Source organism: Neoarius graeffei, chromosome 8, assembly GCF_027579695.1.
Source record: "Neoarius graeffei isolate fNeoGra1 chromosome 8, fNeoGra1.pri, whole genome shotgun sequence".
Lineage (NCBI taxonomy): Eukaryota > Metazoa > Chordata > Actinopteri > Siluriformes > Ariidae > Neoarius > Neoarius graeffei.
The window spans coordinates 74,995,016-75,014,729 of NC_083576.1; the positions used below are offsets into that span (position 1 = coordinate 74,995,016).

Genomic DNA, 19,714 nt, shown 5'->3' on the forward strand with positions numbered 1-19,714 from the left:
CTGTGAGACATCCCCTTTTCTCTTTACAACAGTCTGTAAACGTCTGGGGACTGAGGAGACAAGTTGCTCAAGTTTAGGGATAGGAATGTTAACCCATTCTTGTCTAATGCAGGATTCTAGTTGCTCAACTGTCTTAGGTCTTTTTTGTCGTATCTTCCATTTTATGATGTGCCAAATGTTTTCTATGGGTGAAAGAGCTGGACTGCAGGCTGGCCAGTTCAGTACCCGGACCCTTCTTCTACGCAGCCATGATGCTGTAATTGATGCAGTATGTGGTTTGGCATTGTCATGTTGGAAAATGCAAAGTCTTCCCTGAAAGAGACGTCGTCTGGATGGGAGCACATGTTGCTCTAGAACCTGGATATACCTTTCAGCATTGATGGTGTCTTTCCAGATGTGTAAGCTGCCCATGCCACACGCACTAATGCAACCCCATACCATCAGAGATGCAGGCTTCTGAACTGAGCGCTGATAACAACTTGGGTCGTCCTTCTCCTCTTTAGTCCGAATGACATGGCGTCCCTGATTTCCATAAAGAACTTCAAATTTTGATTCGTCTGACCACAGAACAGTTTTCCACTTTGCCACAGTCCATTTTAAATGAGCCTTGGCCCAGAGAAGACATCTGCGCTTCTGGATCATGTTTAGATACGGCTTCTTCTTTGAACTATAGAGTTTTAGCTGGCAACGGTGGATGGCACGGTGAATTGTGTTCACAGATAATGTTCTCTGGAAATATTCCTGAGCCCATTTTGTGATTTCCAATACAGAAGCATGCCTGTATGTGATGCAGTGCCGTCTAAGGGCCCGAAGATCACGGGCACCCAGTATGGTTTTCCGGCCTTGACCCTTACGCACAGAGATTCTTCCAGATTCTCTGAATCTTTTGATGATATTATGCACTGTAGATGATGATATGTTCAAACTCTTTGCAATTTTACACTGTCGAACTCCTTTCTGATATTGCTCCACTATTTGTCGGCGCAGAATTAGGGGGCTTGGTGATACTCTTCCCATCTTTACTTCTGAGAGCCGCTGCCACTCCAAGATGCTCTTTTTATACCCAGTCATGTTAATGACCTATTGCCAATTAACCTAATGAGTTGCAATTTGGTCCTCCAGCTGTTCCTTTTTTGTACCTTTAACTTTTCCAGCCTCTTATTGCCCCTGTCCCAACTTTTTTGAGATGTGTTGCTGTCATGAAATTTCAAATGAGCCAATATTTGGCATGAAATTTCAAAATGTCTCACTTTCGACATTTGATATGTTGTCTATGTTCTATTGTGAATACAATATCAGTTTTTGAGATTTGTAAATTATTGCATTCCATTTTTATTTACAATTTGTACTTTGTCCCAACTTTTTTGCAATCGGGGTTGTATGTAGGTATGTATGTATGGGGAGGTGTGTGTATATAGGGATGTATATGTGTATAAGTATGTAGATATGTATGTATACATATGTTTATGCTTATATATATATATATATATATATATATATATATATATATATATGGGTATGGATATATGTAAATTACATTTAGGTTTTTCTAAATACAAAGTCAGAAATACATTTTATTTATCTATAAGTATCAGGCATGAGCATCTAGACAGGTAACAAGGAAGCTTGTTATTGTTATTCATTATTTAAGGAGAAGGGGTGGGAGTTTATAAGTTATACTTCTTCTCACTCCTTTTCGAATATGTATTTCTATGTATTATGTTTAAATGTTTGTTTTATTTTTCTTTTTATTATTTTGCTTTTCATATTTGAAATAAACACTTCAATCAATCAATCAATCAATCAATCAATCAATCAAATTATTATTATTATTATTATTATTATTACTATACATTCCTTTTGGGTGTTCAACATGTCTTTCTCTTTCAAAATTCTCTCAAAATCTTACGTATTTAACAAAGCAAACCTGGCAGCCATGTTTGTTTACAAATTTCCAAAGTCACTCGCTAGCACCGAAGTTTTATGTCTCTGACATGTGATGTCATGTTGTCTTGACAACCATGCAATATCGTAAGCCATATTCAATGCTCATTCTCCATTGGGTAGCGTGACGTAATACATGTAGAATAAGCGATATGCTAACAATATTGCATGCTATCAAACCAAATGAATGAAACCCGCTAGAAGGGAATAGAACAAGTTTTTATTCCACCGAAAAAGTGTCCTGTAAGTATAATAATGAACAATGTTTTAATGTTGCTCTATACCTGTTATATGCCAGCGCTAATAATCAGTGAAGGTTAAACAGTGATAGCTGGGCTTGATACAAGGATTTGTACCAGTGTATATTGCATTTACCAGTGTATACTACCATACCTTCTGCATAGCTGCACAAAGCACATCATTCCCTTTATGATATGGCACTTGAACAGAACCCAAGAATTTCACCCAGAATGTGTCCAGCCAATCACTTTTGACCTCTGGAAAGAAAATAAACAAAGAGGTGTAATCTGAGACGAACGAACAAAAGTGTAATAAGAGAGCATATTCACTCTGCATTTGCTAAATCGCTCGGTACCTTTAGGCTGGTTGTCCTTGGTGACTGTAACTGCGTAGAATGCGGGGAAAATGCCTCTGGAGCCAGTGCGCATGTTATAGGCTTCACACCACAAATCCTCCGCCTGCATTTCCATCAACAGTGGGTCATCCGCCTCCAACTCCAGCTCATCCTCGTGCCTTGGGATGAACCTGTAAACGAACAACAAACATCTCCATAAGAGGGGATCCCTGAGTGAGAGTATTTTTCTCCTTGGTTTTGTTCAGTAATCTATATATATACATCCCTGCACTTGGTCAGCTCCGAAATTACAGACTTCAAATCCAAGCCCAGTACACTTGATCCGGGTAATCCAGGAAGGAAAGAAAAACTTTCTATTACACAGTACTGTGCAAAAGTCTTAGGCACCCTATGTTTTTTTTTTCATACAAACTTTTTGATAGATTTCTATTTTATGACTTCTATATTATCGAGTCAGTACAAAAACATTTTAGAGTTCCAAACATTCATTTTCCAGCACAAAATTAAATGTTACAAAATAAAAAAAAGTTTGTATCTGAGCAGCATGTGACATAAGAGAGCACTTTTCAGATTAAAAAAGAAAACATAATGAAGGCTGCTGGGTTTTGGTGCAAAATAAAGACGCGAGTGTGACAGTCAGTGTCCAGAAGAACTGTGGCTGGTTCTGCAAGATGCTCAGTAAAACCTACAGCTCATTTCTGCATAAAACTGCACTCATTGAACCTGAGACTGCTGTATATATAGCAAAGGGTTGTCTCACACCAAATACTGACTTTGTTTCATTTATCATGCTTACTGTTTATAGTATGTCTTTAATATTGAAACATTTTAATTTCATTATTTTTAAGACATTTTAGGCCTACAGCATTTCTTTATATGTGCCAAAGACTTTTGCACAGTACTGTACATCTCAGTATTGTGAATTGACACCAGGTTCTGATGGTGGCATAAGTTTTTGGAAGATGTACTGAAAATTAATAAGCTGTCCTAAATTAAATGGTATGCATTTATAGGTTTTAAATGTTTATTTCATCATACAGTTAACCATAGTTTAACACATACAATTTAAATTTAAGATGGGCTTCCACTTTCTCATCAGTCCTGGCTTGAAGATTATGTTTCAACTGAATGTAAGTGTTATTCAAGAGAAATGAGGATGAGAGAGACATGCCTGAACACTGCCCTGTGGCTCTGCTCTCTCTCCTCACCATCGATAATGCAGGAGAAAAGACCAAAGGATTCCACACCTATGGATCAACAAACAAGAGGTAAGTGATGTTTGCTAATAAAACAGTACTGCATATCATTGCCTTAAGAGGAACAAAGATTTAGCTCTTAGAAGTCCGAGCTTTACAAAGTGGATTGTTATGGAAATGGTGCCACAAGGCTCCATGCTTGGCCCTGTTTGTGTTTTAGTAAGGAATGTATAGAATGAAACACAAGGTGAATTGTACAGTAGGTCAGGTGGAATTTTTCAACGTAGGTTAGAATTTTTAACCCAGTTCATAATTTGCAAATTGTATTAGGGAGACTTACTATATCTAGGGTTAGGTTTAGGATTTAGGAAGACTTTATATTTTATAATAAAACATAAAGTACTTTGAGGTTAGGGTTAGGATTTGGGAAGACTTTGTATTTTATAATAAAACAAAGTACCTTGAGGTTAGGGTTAGAATTTGGGAAGACTTTTTATTTTATAATAAAACAAAGTACCTTGAGGTTAGGGTTAGGATTTGGGAAGACTTTTTATTTTATAATAAAACATAAAGTACCTGAAGTTAGGGTTAGGATTTGGGAAGACTTTGTATTTTATGATAAAACATAAAGTACCTTGAGGTTAGGGTTAGGATTTGGGAAGACTTTGTATTTTATAATAAAACATAAAGTACCTTGAGGTTAGGGTTAGGATTTGGGAAGACTTTGTATTTTATAATAAAACATAAAGTATCTTGAGGTTAGGGTTAAGATTTGGGAACACCTTGGATTTAAAACATAAAGTACCTTGAGGTTAGGGTTAGGATGTGGGAAGACCTTTTATTTTATAATAAAACAAAGTACCTGAAGTTAGGGTTAGGATTTGTGAAGACTTTGTATTTTATAATAAAACAAAGTACTTTGAGGTTAGGGTTAGGATTTGGGAAGACTTTTTATTTTATAATAAAACAAAATACCTTTAGGTTAGGGTTAAGATTTGGAAAGACTTTGCATTTTATAATAAAACAAAGTACTTTGAGGTTAGGTTTAGGATTTGGGAAGACTTTGTATTTTATAATAAAACACAAAGTACCTTTAGGTTAGGGTTAAGATTTGGGAAGACTTTGTATTTTATAATAAAACAAAATACATTTAGGTTAGGGTTAAGATTTGGAAAGACTTTACATTTTATAATAAAACAAAGTACCTTTAGGTTAGGGTTAAGATTCGGGAAGACTTTGTATTTTATAATAAAACACAAAGTACCTTTAGGTTAGGGTTAAGATTTGGGAAGACTTTGTATTTTATAATAAAACAAAATACATTTAGGTTAGGGTTAAGATTTGGAAAGACTTTACATTTTATAATAAAACAAAGTACTTTGAGGTTAGGGTTAGGATTTGGGAAGACTTTGTATTTTAAACTACTTGATGATGTAATAAGACTGGACTCGTTAATAAATTCAAAATATATATCACTCTTTCCATTGAGATTGTTGCTGGTGTCGTGGTTAAGGTGTTGGGTTAAGAATCAGAAGGTTCTAAGTTCAAATCCTGGTTAAGTATGAAAAACAATATTTTTAAAATGCTAATTAGGTAGACAGGGAGACGAAGAAATGGTAGGTCGATGGAGACAGAGATGGGATGGAATATCCCTTTTTAAGAATCTTAGATAATCCAAAATTTTACCGAGGTTGGAAATTATGAACTACCCAGGTAAAAAAAAATAATCACTCAGGTTGAAATTTTTTTACTTGTATGGTAACAGTGGCATAAGACAACAATAAATGATACAGTGGTGTAACGCAACAGAACGTGAAGCAGGGTTACTGTTATCACTGCAAAACTGGTTATTGCACTGTGACTGATGTTGCTACCATCAGGGAGATGCTACAGGATCATTGCAGCCAAAACAACTAGGCTGAAAGACAGTTTTTTTTACCCCATGCCATCAGGCTCGTGAATGAAACCCAGCCACTGCCTCTCCCCCCAGTCCTGTAGAGTTTGCACTGAACTATCTATTTATTTGCACTGACACTTCATACACTTTGCTGGACCTTTTTCACTATTTATTTCCTTGTTTTTAATTACTTGATATCTGTTTAATTTCTTTAGTTTAATTACTTTATTATTTAATTTTAATTACTTTTTTAAAATGTCTTTTTTTCATGTTTAGGTAATGTTGCTGGAGGACTCAGAATAAGAATTTTATTGTACTGTGTGACACTGTCTTGAGTACATATGACAATAAAATTGAATTGACTCCCAAAATGGTTTAATCCTCTTATATCACAGCAATTTGCCAATACTAACAATTCTTCATTTATTAAGTTACTATACTTCATACTTTTTATCCATTTAGAGTTACATTTCAGGTTGTGTAATATCAGCAAAATTGGCTAGATCCGGTTATCACTTACATTACAGCAAATAGAAACAGACATTACAGAGAAACTTCCAAACCATCTGTCCTGAAGACTTTACCATTTTGTAAAACTGTTCCTCTGACTGTTACATCTAACAATGGAAACTCCTTAGAAAAATACAAAATAAGATACTGACAGAAAAGTTGCCATATTGGTGTGTCTACCAAACATGTCCCTACATGATAACGTATTAGAACAAGCACATTAATTCATTAATAAACCTGTGATTTGCCTTACAGCTGGAACTACTGTGAAAATTGCTGTTATGGAAAATTCTTGATTAATTTCTGACCAGTCAGAACTGAGAATTCAAAAGCATTGAGGTAGAATTAAAGTGATCTTAAAACCTGACAGCACAAAACACATGATTATAAGTAAAATTGTTCAGTTAGAATGTAAGCTTGTCAGAGAAATCCATGTTCTTCTCCACAGGGGAGGGTAAAAGCGATTTTTTTGGGGGTGGGGGGAAGGGTGTGCGTGTGTCTGACTGTGGATTTAGCATTCCTGACGAAAAAGGACCGTGTTTGCAAAATTTTATGCGTCTAAAGTCTAGAAAGGGGATTATTATGAAACGTAGTGCCACAAGTCTGCATTTTTGGACCACTATCATTCAGTGTTTTTTCTCCATTTTAGAAAGTGTGACAACAAATTTAGTGCAAGTTATAGAAATGTGCTCCACCCACCAGGAAAGCGCGGACGCCTGTTTATGAAGACATTGAGGAATTTGCGTGAGCGAGGCATGTCTGACGTGGTGTCAGTGGCAGAGTCTGTCGACAGCCCAGAAGTGTCCCTATTCATTCGCGTTGCGCCTGACTCTTCTTCGTCATCATCCACCTCATGATCCTCCTCGTCCTCTTCAACAGCCGACTCGTAGACAGTGTTGTCACTGTCGCTGTCATAGCCTTGGTAACACTGTTTTAGGCTAACCAGCTCCAACTTCGAGTGCTCGTCCACCACCAGGGTGTATTTCACCGAGTCGTATGTCAGTCCTGAGTCGTCTGTGCTAACTGCTGTGTTCACAGCTGCTTTGTCGCCTGCTTTTTCATTCGAAACAGAGTCTATTATCTCGCTGAGGCTATCAGTCCTGCACGGAGGCGTTGGAGGATACACTTCATCCTCTTCACTGATGGATGGGTTGGTACGTTCGGCTAGAGAATGGAAATGCAGGGGAGGGAGTTCAGTATCGGAGCTGATGGACATGCGGTTGCTGTCGCTGCTTTGGGAAAGGAAAGGTCTCTCCTGCTCAGCACCCACTGGCGTTAACTGGATGTCCAGCCTTGTCTCCTTACTCCTGTCCTTGTTTTTATCCGAGTTGTGGTGTATATACCCATTTTCTCCAGAGTACTGAACATGTTCCCTGCAGCCATTCATGGTGTTACAGTGGGCTTTCTCTTTGCTGATAGTCCCAGTCACATTCCCGTCCCTCGTCTTGTCCTTCATGGCTGTCTGATTGGACACCGGGACCGTACAGATGTTGTTGCCCACACTGTCAGAAGGTTTATCCTGCTTCTTGCAGTTAGAAACTGGAGCTTTGTGTGTCATAGAAGCAGCCACACACGGCTTAGCATCCAACCGGCTGCTGGCTTGGACCTTGTCCCCATCGGTTGGGGTAACATATTCAACAGTGGCAGGCTGGGCCCCTATTACACACACAGCAGATTATATATTAGGTAATAGGTCCAACAGGAAGGGGATTATGGAGGAAAAAAGAACACACGCACGCACACAAAATTATGTATACATGCAGGATTGGTCTGTGTCCTTATTTGAACTTTCAGATAAGATCAGAATCTAAAATTAGGAAACAAAGTTGTTTGGGGTGCCAGTGTGAACACCCTGTTTTTACCATGAAGCCTCTTGTGAACTTGTGGCCTCTTGTGATCCAATTAAAGTAATATTTTTTTCACAGGCAGTCATTTCAACAGAAAGAAAACTGCACGTATTACATAACCCGTCTCAGACAACAAGGTTTGTTTGCTAACAATGGAATCATGCCGTTAAAGACGTAACACAGCTGAGTTTTCAGTATAGGATTCACAAATAAAATGTCATTATCATAGCATCCATATTAAAAGCTAAATTAATAGTTTACTTTCAGTCTATAATTTGGACAAGGGTGTTTTTACCACTGTAAACTCTGAATTTAAATATCTTTTGCAGGCAGAGCATCTGAGGCCGAGACTATGTGATATAAATAAAATGCATTAGATCGATAAAATAATAATCACAGGCATTCATGATTAAGTGCAAAAGTTTGGCTTACCTTTTATGTGAGGTGAAGACGAATGGGTCTTCTTCTCTTTCCTCCGGTCTTTTTCACCAAAAGAGTTATTATTAATGGTGTCCTGAGGGAAAAGATGGAAAAAGGAAAGGCTGAGATGTGCAGAAAGGGAAATATGTGGATTTCATTTCTTGCTCATCAGAAAATGTTGAAATTGTGCTGAATACTTTACCTCCTCCTTTCATTATAGGTTAGCTGTTACAGCTCAATAGTCTGAGTCCACACCAATAAATTGTTTTTATTGCTCAATTAATAATTAAGAAGATACTATTAGTTTACACACCATTTACTTCATGTTTTGAAATGATATTTCATTCAAAAAGGTCAAACACGCTATTCATTGTCGAATATTAAAGGTAGACTGCCTTTCAGATTTTTCAAGTGTAGGTCATAAAAAGAATTTTCCCTGACACCCAGTTATTGAATTCAAATCACAGACTTCCAGATTTATTCATTTTTGTTAAATAGAACAATTAATGAATTTCGGGCCACGTGGCCCTAAATTCTCCGCTATTTTTCCTGCTTCACCATGACTCAATTCAAGATACTACATCATGCATCACGTGGTGGGCTTTCCCCATTCATGCAAGGCATTGTGTGATACAAATTTGAAACAAGAAATGAAAATAAAGGATGTGAGTGTGCGAATGAAACGTGAAAGACCGACTACAATAACGAAAAGCGAGAAGAAAAGACGTTATGTTGCGAAGGAAAGGAAACGCAGGACCAAACTAATAAATATCAGAGGTCAGCGAGCACCTCGGTGCGATCATCTGTTCGTTTAGTGACAGAATGATGTATCTGTCAGTGCACAGTCAAAGGTAAACCTGTAGATGGCAGTAATGCAACTGCTGTAAAGCCCAAAAGAAGAAGAAAAGGTAAACCTGCGCATGCGTATACGGACTTCCTCTGTCTGCTTGACTGCACAAAGTGAGTGATTTCATGCACATTTGCTCAGGAATCCCATCAAATTAAATAACTTCCCAGCCACAGAATGGCCTGATATTTTGTGAGATATTACAGAAATAAACATATCACAATTTTCACAAATCTCAGAGGGAACTAAATTTCACCGATTTGATGAAATCGAAAGGCCATCTAGCTTTAATTAGTAATCCCTGATATTGACCCAATACGCTCCTTTGTTATAGATTCTGATCCCTATTTTACAGAATTATATTATGTTATGATGAAGAATGGAATCTTCTTTTAAAAAAAAAATACTTTGGCAGAAACATGGTATGTTTTTAGTAACTACAGGGCTTTCCACATCTCACCAAGAGAAACGCCCTGCTGTGATGTAAGCATGACTGAGCTTCAGGGAAGAGGAATTAGTGGTGCTTTACTGTCCTACCTCTTAGTTCTCGCTGACTCACTACCACAATGCAATGGGCATCCCATCCTCCATCACCATGGAAACAAGGACACAGAAGTGTGTGTGTGTGTGTGTGTGTGTGTGTGTGAGGGAGAGAGCATATGGCATGATGATATGGAAAGGAACACAGATTCGTGATTAGTTTTTTTTTTAATGAAAAGGTTTTTCCCTCTCAGTTTAATCAGAGAAGTAAAAAAGGAACAAAGAGATGTCAGATATCTGAGCCCTGTACTCTTGTTTTATGCCATCTGCTGTGAAATTAAGGGACATTCAATTCTCCAGCTCTGTGTAAGGCAGGAAGTGGACAGCGCTGGTCAATGTAAGAAACTGGCAGACTTCAACAGCAAAGATAAATCTATAAGACGTATAAAAATTAGTACATAGCACTTACTTTTAACATAGTTCTGAGATAAGAAGGATTTTTTACTTTCAAATCACAGAGAGAACTGTTAAATATGCAGACTGCACTCAGTGCTCCCTGACTCATCTAGCAACAGAAAGTCCAGCAGGAATTTCAGCCCTGCTCAACTAATTGACCCTTTTTCATGTAAGTTTGTATCACCTTTATTTAATGAGTGGCCACTTTTAAGAAGACTGAAGGAACGCAAATCACAATCAATAATAGTTACACGTCTTTTTGTCGAAAATAATTATTTCTTGATGAGGGATTTGTTTTTCTCTGAATAAATGCATTTCAATTAAAGGTTGGATTTTTCTAATTTTTTCAGTGTGAGATGAAGTGACTTCACCAAAACGTGGATTTTTTTTCTAACCCTTTTTATTAATCTTTATAAAGGGTGCCAATAATTGTGACTGGCATCTCCAAAATGGCACATATTGTGGGTTGTTCCTGGTATGCAGTGGTTAGTACCTACCAAAAGTGGTCCAAGGAAGGACAACCAGTGAACTGGCGACAGGGTCATGGGTGTCGAAGGCTCATTGATTCACAATGAGGCACGAAGGCTAGCCCATATGGTCCAATCCCACAGAAGAGCTACTGTAGCACAAATTGGTGAGAAGGTTAATGCTAACACCTTTCTGTTTGGTAGGTACTAACCACTGCATACTGGGAACACCGCACAAGATGTGCCATTTTGGAGATGCTCAGACCCAGTCATCTACCGTAGCTATCACAATTTGGCCCTTGTCAAAGTCGCTCAGATCCTAATGCTTGCCCATTTTTCCTGCTTCCAACACATCAACTTCAAGAACTGACTGTTCTCTTGCTGCCTAATATATCCCACCCCTTGACAGGTGCCACTGTAATGAGATAATCAATGTTATTCACTTCACCTCTCAGTGGTTTTAATTTTGTGGCTGATCAGTGTGTGTGTGTGTGTGTGTGTGTGTGTGTGTTCTATCCACATTCACTGGATATGAGCAAATCATGCACTCTGATTGGCTACTCTACTACTACCGGTAGGCTATCAGCTCATATACCCTGAGTAGAGAAAAACAAAATGGCGGAGCATGTTGCTGAACCAACCGAGGACGAAATAAAAACTCTACTCGAAAACAAAACCCCCAAAAATGAAAAAAGCAACAAAATATGGATTAAAAGTCTTTGATGGGAAGAATGTATCTTTTATTTTTCAAGAATTATTATTATGTCATTTTTCACCTGAGGAAGAAATTGGTCCACCCTAAGGACAGAATACCCAGACACAAACAGGACAATGTAGTGTACGCAATTCAGTGCAGTGAGGAATGCATGGACCTGTACATTGGGGAAACGAAACAACCGCTTCACAGGTGCATGGCTCAACACAGGACAGCCGGTTCCTCAGGCCAGGACTCTGCAGTCTATCTTCATCTCAATAACAAAGGACACTCGTTTCAGGACTGCAATGTACGCATTCTAGCCAGAGAAGACTGGTGGTTTGAAAGAGGGGTAAAAGAAGCCATCTTTGTCAACCTGAAATGACCATCACTGAACAGAGGAGGTGGTCTGAGACACCACTTATCAGCCACCTGCAATGCAGTCCTTGGCACACTTCCCAGAAAACTGAATACACATCCACACCAAGACTCAGGCTACATCCACACGATAATGGCAACGAGATTTTTTTTTTTAAATATTGTGTCCACATGGACAACGGATCAGTAAAATATCAGGTACATATGGCAACGCAACGCTTGCTGAAAATGATGCAATACACATGCCACACCTCTACGTGCACTGTAAGACGGTCCCATCGGAGACTCCAGAACAATAGAAGAAGTAGACGCATGTGCATAAACCCCTTCTTCTGTAGCATCAGCCACATAAAGTTTTGATTATTAATCAGTAGCGTAAAACAAAAGACGCGGAAAGAGGAATGAATGGGGGTAGATGGAGAGAGAGAGGAATGAATGGGGGTAGATGGAAGCCAGTACACCAACATTCTGATATCCTCCAGAATTCTTTAATGGTCCGGAATAAATTGAATGCTACACGTTGATGGATTACTTTGTTCTTCTACGCCCTTTTTGAGGAATGTATTGTCGGACTTAAACCAACATCTGAAGAGGTGAGATCGCTCCTTTTTTTCCCCCTATTTTTGCTGGCGGGATTGTTTTTGTTTTTGGAAAGCAGTGAAAATATTTTGTAAGCGCGTTTCATGAACCAAGTTATAGGATTTGTTGACAACTCGCATCGAGTTCATTACACTTCTACCCGGTGTGAAGCACTGACAGTCATGTGGTTGTGACGTCATCATAAACAAATCCGTTCTACTCATCCAGACGACTTTGCAACGGGGCCGTTGCCAGATTTTTCCACTCTGGAATCCATTCTCAAAAGATTTCGTTTTGGGGCACCCAAAATGCCGGTGCCATGTGGACGCCAGGCCGAAATGATAAACAATTTTATCAGATTCACCTGAATCCGTTGCCGTGTGGACAGGGCCTCAGCTGACTTCAATGACACATGATGGCAGAGAGAGCTAACAACCCACAGATCACTCTAACAACTCTTTAGGCTGCTAACACCATTCACACCCAGCCTCCAGTGACCCCAACAACCTACAGGATGACTGAGGCCCTGTCCACACGGCAACAGATTCAGGTGAATCCGATACAATTGTTTATCGTTTAGGCCTGGCGTCCACACGGCACCGGCGTTTTGGGTGCCCCAAAACGCAATCTTTTGAGAACGGGTCCCAGAGTGGAAAGATCTGGCAACGGTGCCATTGCGAAGTCGTCTGGATGAGTAGAACGGATTTGTTTACGATGACGTCACAACCACATGACTGTCAGTGCTTCACGCCAGGTAGAAGTGTAACGAACTCGATGCGAGTTGTCAACAAATCCTATAACTTGGTTCATGAAACGTGCTTACAAAATATTTTCACTGTGAATATTTATTGTGTAATGGTGCAAAGTGAGAGAGAGAGAGAGAGAGAGAGAGAGAGAGAGAATAGCCCTTAGGGCAGAGTCAATCCTGCCAGCAAAAATAGGGAAAAAAAGGAGCGATCTCACCTCTTCAGATGTTGGTTTAAGTCCTACAATACATTCCTCAAAAAGGGCATAGAAGAACAAATTAATCCATCAACATGTAGCATTCAATTTATTCCAGACCATTAAAGACGCCGCCTTCCGCGTAGAATCATACGTCATCCTCACCGCCATATTGGATGGGTCAAAGCGGAGAATAAAGATGCTTCATTCATGTGCTGCGTTTAACTGTACCAACAGGTTTACCGTCCAAACGAGATCACATGGGATTACCTTTCACAGGTGAGACTGGAAAAATACTTTTCATTGTATTTGGTCATTATAATGTAATTTTACGAACAGATTTTTCTGACTTTGTGGCGAATATGAAGTCTCGCGCATAATAGTTTATGCGCATGCGTCCTTACTTCTTCTATTGTTCTGGTGTCTCCGAAGGGACCGTCTTACAGCGCCCCTAGAGGTGTGGCATGTGTATTGCATCGTTTTCAGCAAGCGTTGCGTTGCCATATGGACCTGATATTTTACTGATCGTTGCCCATGTGGACGCGATATTTTTTTAAATAACATCTCGTTGCCGTTGTCGTGTGGATGTAGCCTGAGAGGCTCAATGACCCATGTGACCTCAACGACTCTCCTTAGGGTTGCTTTTGGTCCACTAGAGGATAAATATCTGGAACTCCCCACTAGTCAGACAGAACTGAAGAAGCCTTTCGGATGAGAGGTGAAATGTCTAAGAATTTCAAGCAAGTCCAGTTGCCTTCTTTAGCACCTACAGTTTACAATGACCTGGATGACTGAGAACCTTCACAGACATACTAAACAGTCCAGCTGATTTTTCTCTTCTTTGGTCTGAATGTGAAACTGCTTGGTTATTGAGGTTCAGCTTTGTATGAGAGCAGGACTCCAAAATTCCAGACAAATCCCACCAATTCGCATCATATCCAGGGGCTTTGACATGGCTATTTTCCTTCCCAGGATAAGCACAGATTAGTGACTTACAGTCAGAGTGGAGCATCAGGCAGTAATTCCTCCAGGCATCATCATGCTGCTGACCTGGATATGACTCACACTCAAGGGGTGCTCAAATATTGCGGGAAAAAATGTTTAAAAGGCTTGACATTTCAGAGCACTGCTGAGAAACTGCTGCTTTTCTGTTTCAGTCTACTGGGCCTCATATCTACCACAGAATGCCCTATATAGGGTGTAAAAAAACACTAACTCGTGTGCTAACAGGACCAAGAGAGTCATTTTGAGTCTGGTTCTGAATTAATTGCTTTAAATGCTCAGATTTTTTTTTTTGCCCACAAGCTTGTGAGTGTCATTTTCTTGTCACAATCACATTACTATTCAGAAGAACTGCATTTCAGTTTGAGGATTAAAAACCGTTAGTCAGAAATCAAACTTGAATTCTGTATTCACCAAAAATGGTCAAGGTTTTAAATAGATCTTAAATCACTGAATGTGTTCAGTTTACAAACCCACTGGAGAGGAAGATACAAATACCAAGGTTAAAGGAAAACTCCAGGATTTTTAACCTGGGCCCTATACACAACATGGAAAGGATATCTTTTGTAAATGTGATAATCAACTACAGGGGGAAGCCAGGGCCTCATGGTTAGAGAAGCAGCTTTGGGACCAAAAGGTTGCTGGTTTGATTCCCTGGATCAGCAGTACTGGCCTTGAGCAAGGAACCTAACCCCCAGCTGCTCTGGCAAGAGTGGTGGTGTACCTTGTGTCTGACTAGCCAAAGAAAAACTGGCAATGTGATTATCAAAATTGACTACAGGCACTACTGCATCAGAGACCAGAAAAACAGAAAGGTAAACAATGACTGCAGAAAGACTCATTTTCTTTACAGTTACTGAGGTAAACAGACCCAGGTGTATCTCTGTAGGGATCCTTTCCATGTTGTTAGACACTTATAATATTATGAGCCTGTTACTGGCGAAAACAAGTGGTTTACTTTGACGTGGATGTTTGCCCTGTAGGATTTCACTGTATAGCTGTTTTGCGGTTGCTGGCGCTCTAACCCAATACCAGACCAATTTCAATAATTTTTGTCCCTAGTACATACACTATATTGCCAAAAGTATTTGCTCACCTGCCTTGACTCACATATGAGCTTAAGTGACATCCCATTCCTAATCCATAGGGTTCAATATGACGTCGGTCCACCCTTTGCAGCTAGAACAGCTTCAACTCTTCTGGGAAGGCTGTCCACAAGGTTTAGGAGTGTGTTTATGGGAATTTTTGACCATTCTTCCAGAAGCGCATTTGTGAGGTCACACACTGATGTTGGACGAGAAGGCCTGGCTCTCAGTCTTCGCTCTAATTCATCCCAAAGGTGTTCTATTGGGTTGAGGTCAGAACTCTGTGCAGGCCAGTCAAGTTCATCCACACCAGACTCTGTCATCCATGTCTTTATGGACCTTGCTTTGTGCACTGGTGCACAGTCATGTTGGAAGAGGAAGGGGCCAGCTCCAAACTGTAAAAACAGTCTGCATGCCTAGGTGCTTGATTTTATACACCTGTGGCCATGGAAGTGATTGGAACACCTGATTCCGATAATTTGGATGGGTGAGCAAATACTTTTGGCAATATAGTGTATTTGGACCTAAGGAGATGGAAAAGCTGGAGCCTATCCCAGCTGACTATGGGTGAGAGGCGGGGTACACCCTGGACAAGTCACCAGATCATCACACAGGGCTGACACATAGAGACAAACAACGATTCACACTCACATTCACACCTATGGACAATTTAGAGCCACCAATTAGCCTAACCACTGTGCTAGTGCCAACCACTACACCACCATGCCACCTTCTGAGAAACTAGAATTGATTAATTTTACTATAATCCATGCTGGACAAAAGTAACACACATGGCACTGTCGCCTCTCAGCAAGAAGGTTCTGGGTTCTAGTCCAGCAGCCAACAGGGGCCTTTCTGTGTGGAGTTTGCATGTTCTCCCCGTGTCTGCCTGGGTTTCCTCTGGGTGCTCCGGTTTTCCCCACAGTCCAAAAACATGTGGCCAGGTTAACATGGGGTGGCCTTAGACTGAGGTGCCCTTGAGCAAGGCACCTACCCCCCAACTGCTCCCCAGGCACTGTTAGGATGGCTGCCCACTGCTCTGGGTATGTGTGTGTGCTCCTTGATCACGTGTGTGTACATGTGTGTGTTCACTGCTTCAGATGGGTTAAATGAAGAGAGGAATTTCACAAGTGTACGTGTGATGAATAAAGTTGTTGTTGTCGTTGTTATTGTTATTGTTCTTCTTCTAATACATGGGCTAATTCTGTGCTAAAATATTAAAACTCTGAGATTATGTCTTACATTATACGAATGCTGCTTTTAAATTGCAATGCTTACAATTAATAGTTTGTGAAGCCTACTCTGCCCTGCGATGACCTGGTGACTTGTCCAGGGTGTACCCCGCCTCTCGCCCATAGTCAGTTGGGATAGGCTCCAGCTTGCCTGCGACCCTGTAGGACAGGATAAACAGCTACAGATAATGGATGGATGGATGGATGGATGAAGCCTGCTCTAGACAGACCTGAGTCTCTTCCTGGAATATCTAATAAGGTTATAGGTGGATTTCTATCCATTCCTACATGCAAGAACAGCTTCTTTCTGTTCTTACGTTTGTGCATGTGGACTTATGGTTTTTATTCAGACCACAAGTTTTCAGCAGGGTTCAGATCCAGGTTTGGGTTGAAATATTCTTGTATTTAGTAAAACTCCTGATGCCATCAATCTTCACAAAAGATGTGCAGTGAACCAGCAACAAAACAGCCTGAAAGCATCACTGATCCACCATAAAATTATACATTGAGTACAAGACAGGATGCTAATTATAGTGCTAAAAGATGCTTTTCCCTCTTCTTCACCATTCTCATCATGGTGGGCCCAGGACTATAGATCCTGTCAAATTTCCTGTGAAACATTGTGTTATGGAGATACTACATAAGTATTTTTTTAGTCCATTACCAGAGTTGTACAGATCCACAAACATTGACCTCTTTGGCTTTGGAAGTTGTTTGGTTTTTCCCATGGTAATGGACGATAAGGGGATTTTACATGTCTGCAATCTCAAAGAAAACAGGAAAACCCCAAGAAAACATGACATGATTAAAGGCAAATGAGAACAACTGATAAAATAATGAGTTTTTAAGTTTCAATAAGGACAATTTGTTTATTATTAGGAAATGTTCTTCTTTGGGGTGTCAATATTTTATTTGGAGACAAAATACTACTACCTATACAAGTATAGATTGAGTTTATAGTATAGAATGACTTTTTTTCTTCAAAGAAAGCTAACTTAGAAGAAGAACAACTTTATTTATCACACATACACTTAAGCACAGTGAAATTCCTCTCTGCATTTAACCCATCTGAAGCGGTGAACACACATACATGAGCAGTGAGCACACACACATACCCAGAGTATAGGGTGGCACCCAGGGAGCAGTTGGGGGTTAGGTGCCTTGCTTAAGGGTACTTCAGCCCAAGGCTGCCCCATGTTAACCTAACCATCAACCACTGGGTTCAAACCCAGAACCTGCTTGCTGTGAGGCAACAATGCTAACCACTACACCACCGTTCTGCTCTTTAGGTATAGTAAAAGAATAGAAACGCTGGGTGTGCTGTTTATTTCTTAAATTTTATTTTTTATAAAAGAGACTAATGGGTGGCACAGTGGCGTAGTGGTTAGCACTGTCACCTCACAGCAAGAAGGTTCTGGGTTTGAGCCCCGTGGCCGGCGAGGGCCTTTCTGTGTGGAGGTTGCATGTTCTCCCCGTGTCTGTGTGGGTTTCCTCCGGGTGCTCCGGTTTCCCCCACAGTCCAAAGACATGCAGGTTAGGCTAATTGGTGGCTCTAAATTGACCAGAGGTGTGAATGTGTATGTGTGAATAGTTGTTTGTCTCTATGTGTCAGCCCTGTGATGCTCTGGTGACTTGTCCAGGGTGTACCCCACCTCTCACCCATAGTCAGCTGGGACAGGCTCCAGCTTGCCTGTGAACCTACACAGGATAAGCGGTTATGGATAATGGATAGAAAGGAGATGCCACCAATCTGTGCCAAGTTTCCCAAAAGGATTGTAGCACAAAGATCATTGTTCAATGGTAGAACGAGCAGCACAATTAACACACACTCTCTCTCTCTCTCCTAGTTAAGATGCTCTTAGCATTAAGAGGCTTTTGGGAAACCCAAAAGACGTGGACAAAGTACCCAACTTCATTACTTAAGTCAAAGTACAGATCTCACTGGTCAAATGTTACTCCGATACAAGTGAAAGTTATCCAGTTAAATTTTTACTTAAGTTACGTGAAGTACTGAAGTATTTGCTTTTAAAAATACTTAAGTATTAAAAGTACATTTTCTGTCAAAGCATTGTTGTGTTATTGCCACAACGCTTACAAACCTAATGTCGTTACCAAAGACAGAAATGTGAATTCACAAAATGAACACATGCTGTGCATCATGGTGGTTTAACGTTAGGCTAGCTAGTCAGTGACGCTCCACCTGACATGCTAAACTCTTTTCAAACTCGAAATTATATTGGGTAGCTAACGCTACTAGAAAAGAAAGATTTCTACATTCTGTTTATTTGGCAAGATTATGCTAAAACATATTTCTGTTTCTGGACTATTGCAACATTATTGCTAGATCTAAAAGCACAGACAACTTCGTTGCAAGCTTTCTCTTGGAATAAAACGTTTACATACCTCAATATGCTTCTGCAGGTCGGACGGCAAGTTTTTGTAGGCCGTGATGTGGTTCATTTTCGGCAAACAAAGCAAACATTTAAAACGTAATGACTGTTCCTCCCAACTGCTCCCCGGGCGCTGTTAGCATGGCTGCCCACTGCTCTGGGTATGTGTGTGCGCTCATTGCTCATGTGTGTGTTCACTGCTTCAGATGGGTTAAATAAATGCAGAGAGGAAATTTCACAAGTGTGTGATGAATAAAGTTGTGCTTTCTTTCTTTTCAGAAAACTGAAACATGGGTTCTAGGTAAAGCCATGAGTGCGTGCGTTCTCCAGAAGAACCGCCTCCTTCCATTCTGCCATCAACTGATCGTGTTAAATAACGCTGCTGAGAAATCACTGATCTTGATTTTATACAGTCAATGGACGTGACGTGACCCTAGTGATTACTGACTGGCTGTCTCAGTGTCACCTGCGAAAAAAACCAATCACGTTGTAGAAAAGAAAAAACATCCACTTTCAAAGCTGCTTCATAGTAACGAGTAACGAGGACCTTGACAGAAATGTAGTGGAGTGAAAAGTACGATATTTGCCTTTCAAATGTTGTGAAGTTAAAGTCATAAGTTTCCAAAAGAAAATAATACTCAAGTAAAGTACAGATACTCAAAAAGTGTACTTAAGTACAGTACTGAAGTAAATGTACTTTGTTACTGTCCACCTCTGGAAACTCACCACAGATACCCGGTACCAATCTTGGAC

General features: G+C 40.0%; 1 protein-coding gene across 1 annotated transcript in view; it reads right to left on the reverse strand.

The window, feature by feature from the left end:
• The window catches only part of mapk8ip1a (mitogen-activated protein kinase 8 interacting protein 1a), a 62,884-nt gene that overhangs the window by 20,712 nt on the left and 22,458 nt on the right, over positions 1-19,714 (reverse strand). The window contains exons 4-8 of the mRNA XM_060927045.1: positions 8,422-8,503; positions 6,842-7,798; positions 3,711-3,786; positions 2,540-2,709; positions 2,338-2,441 (exon numbers count right to left, since the gene is read on the reverse strand). Of these exons, the coding sequence (XP_060783028.1) occupies positions 2,338-2,441; positions 2,540-2,709; positions 3,711-3,786; positions 6,842-7,798; positions 8,422-8,503 (1,389 nt within the window). The remainder of the gene's footprint in view (positions 1-2,337; positions 2,442-2,539; positions 2,710-3,710; positions 3,787-6,841; positions 7,799-8,421; positions 8,504-19,714) is intronic.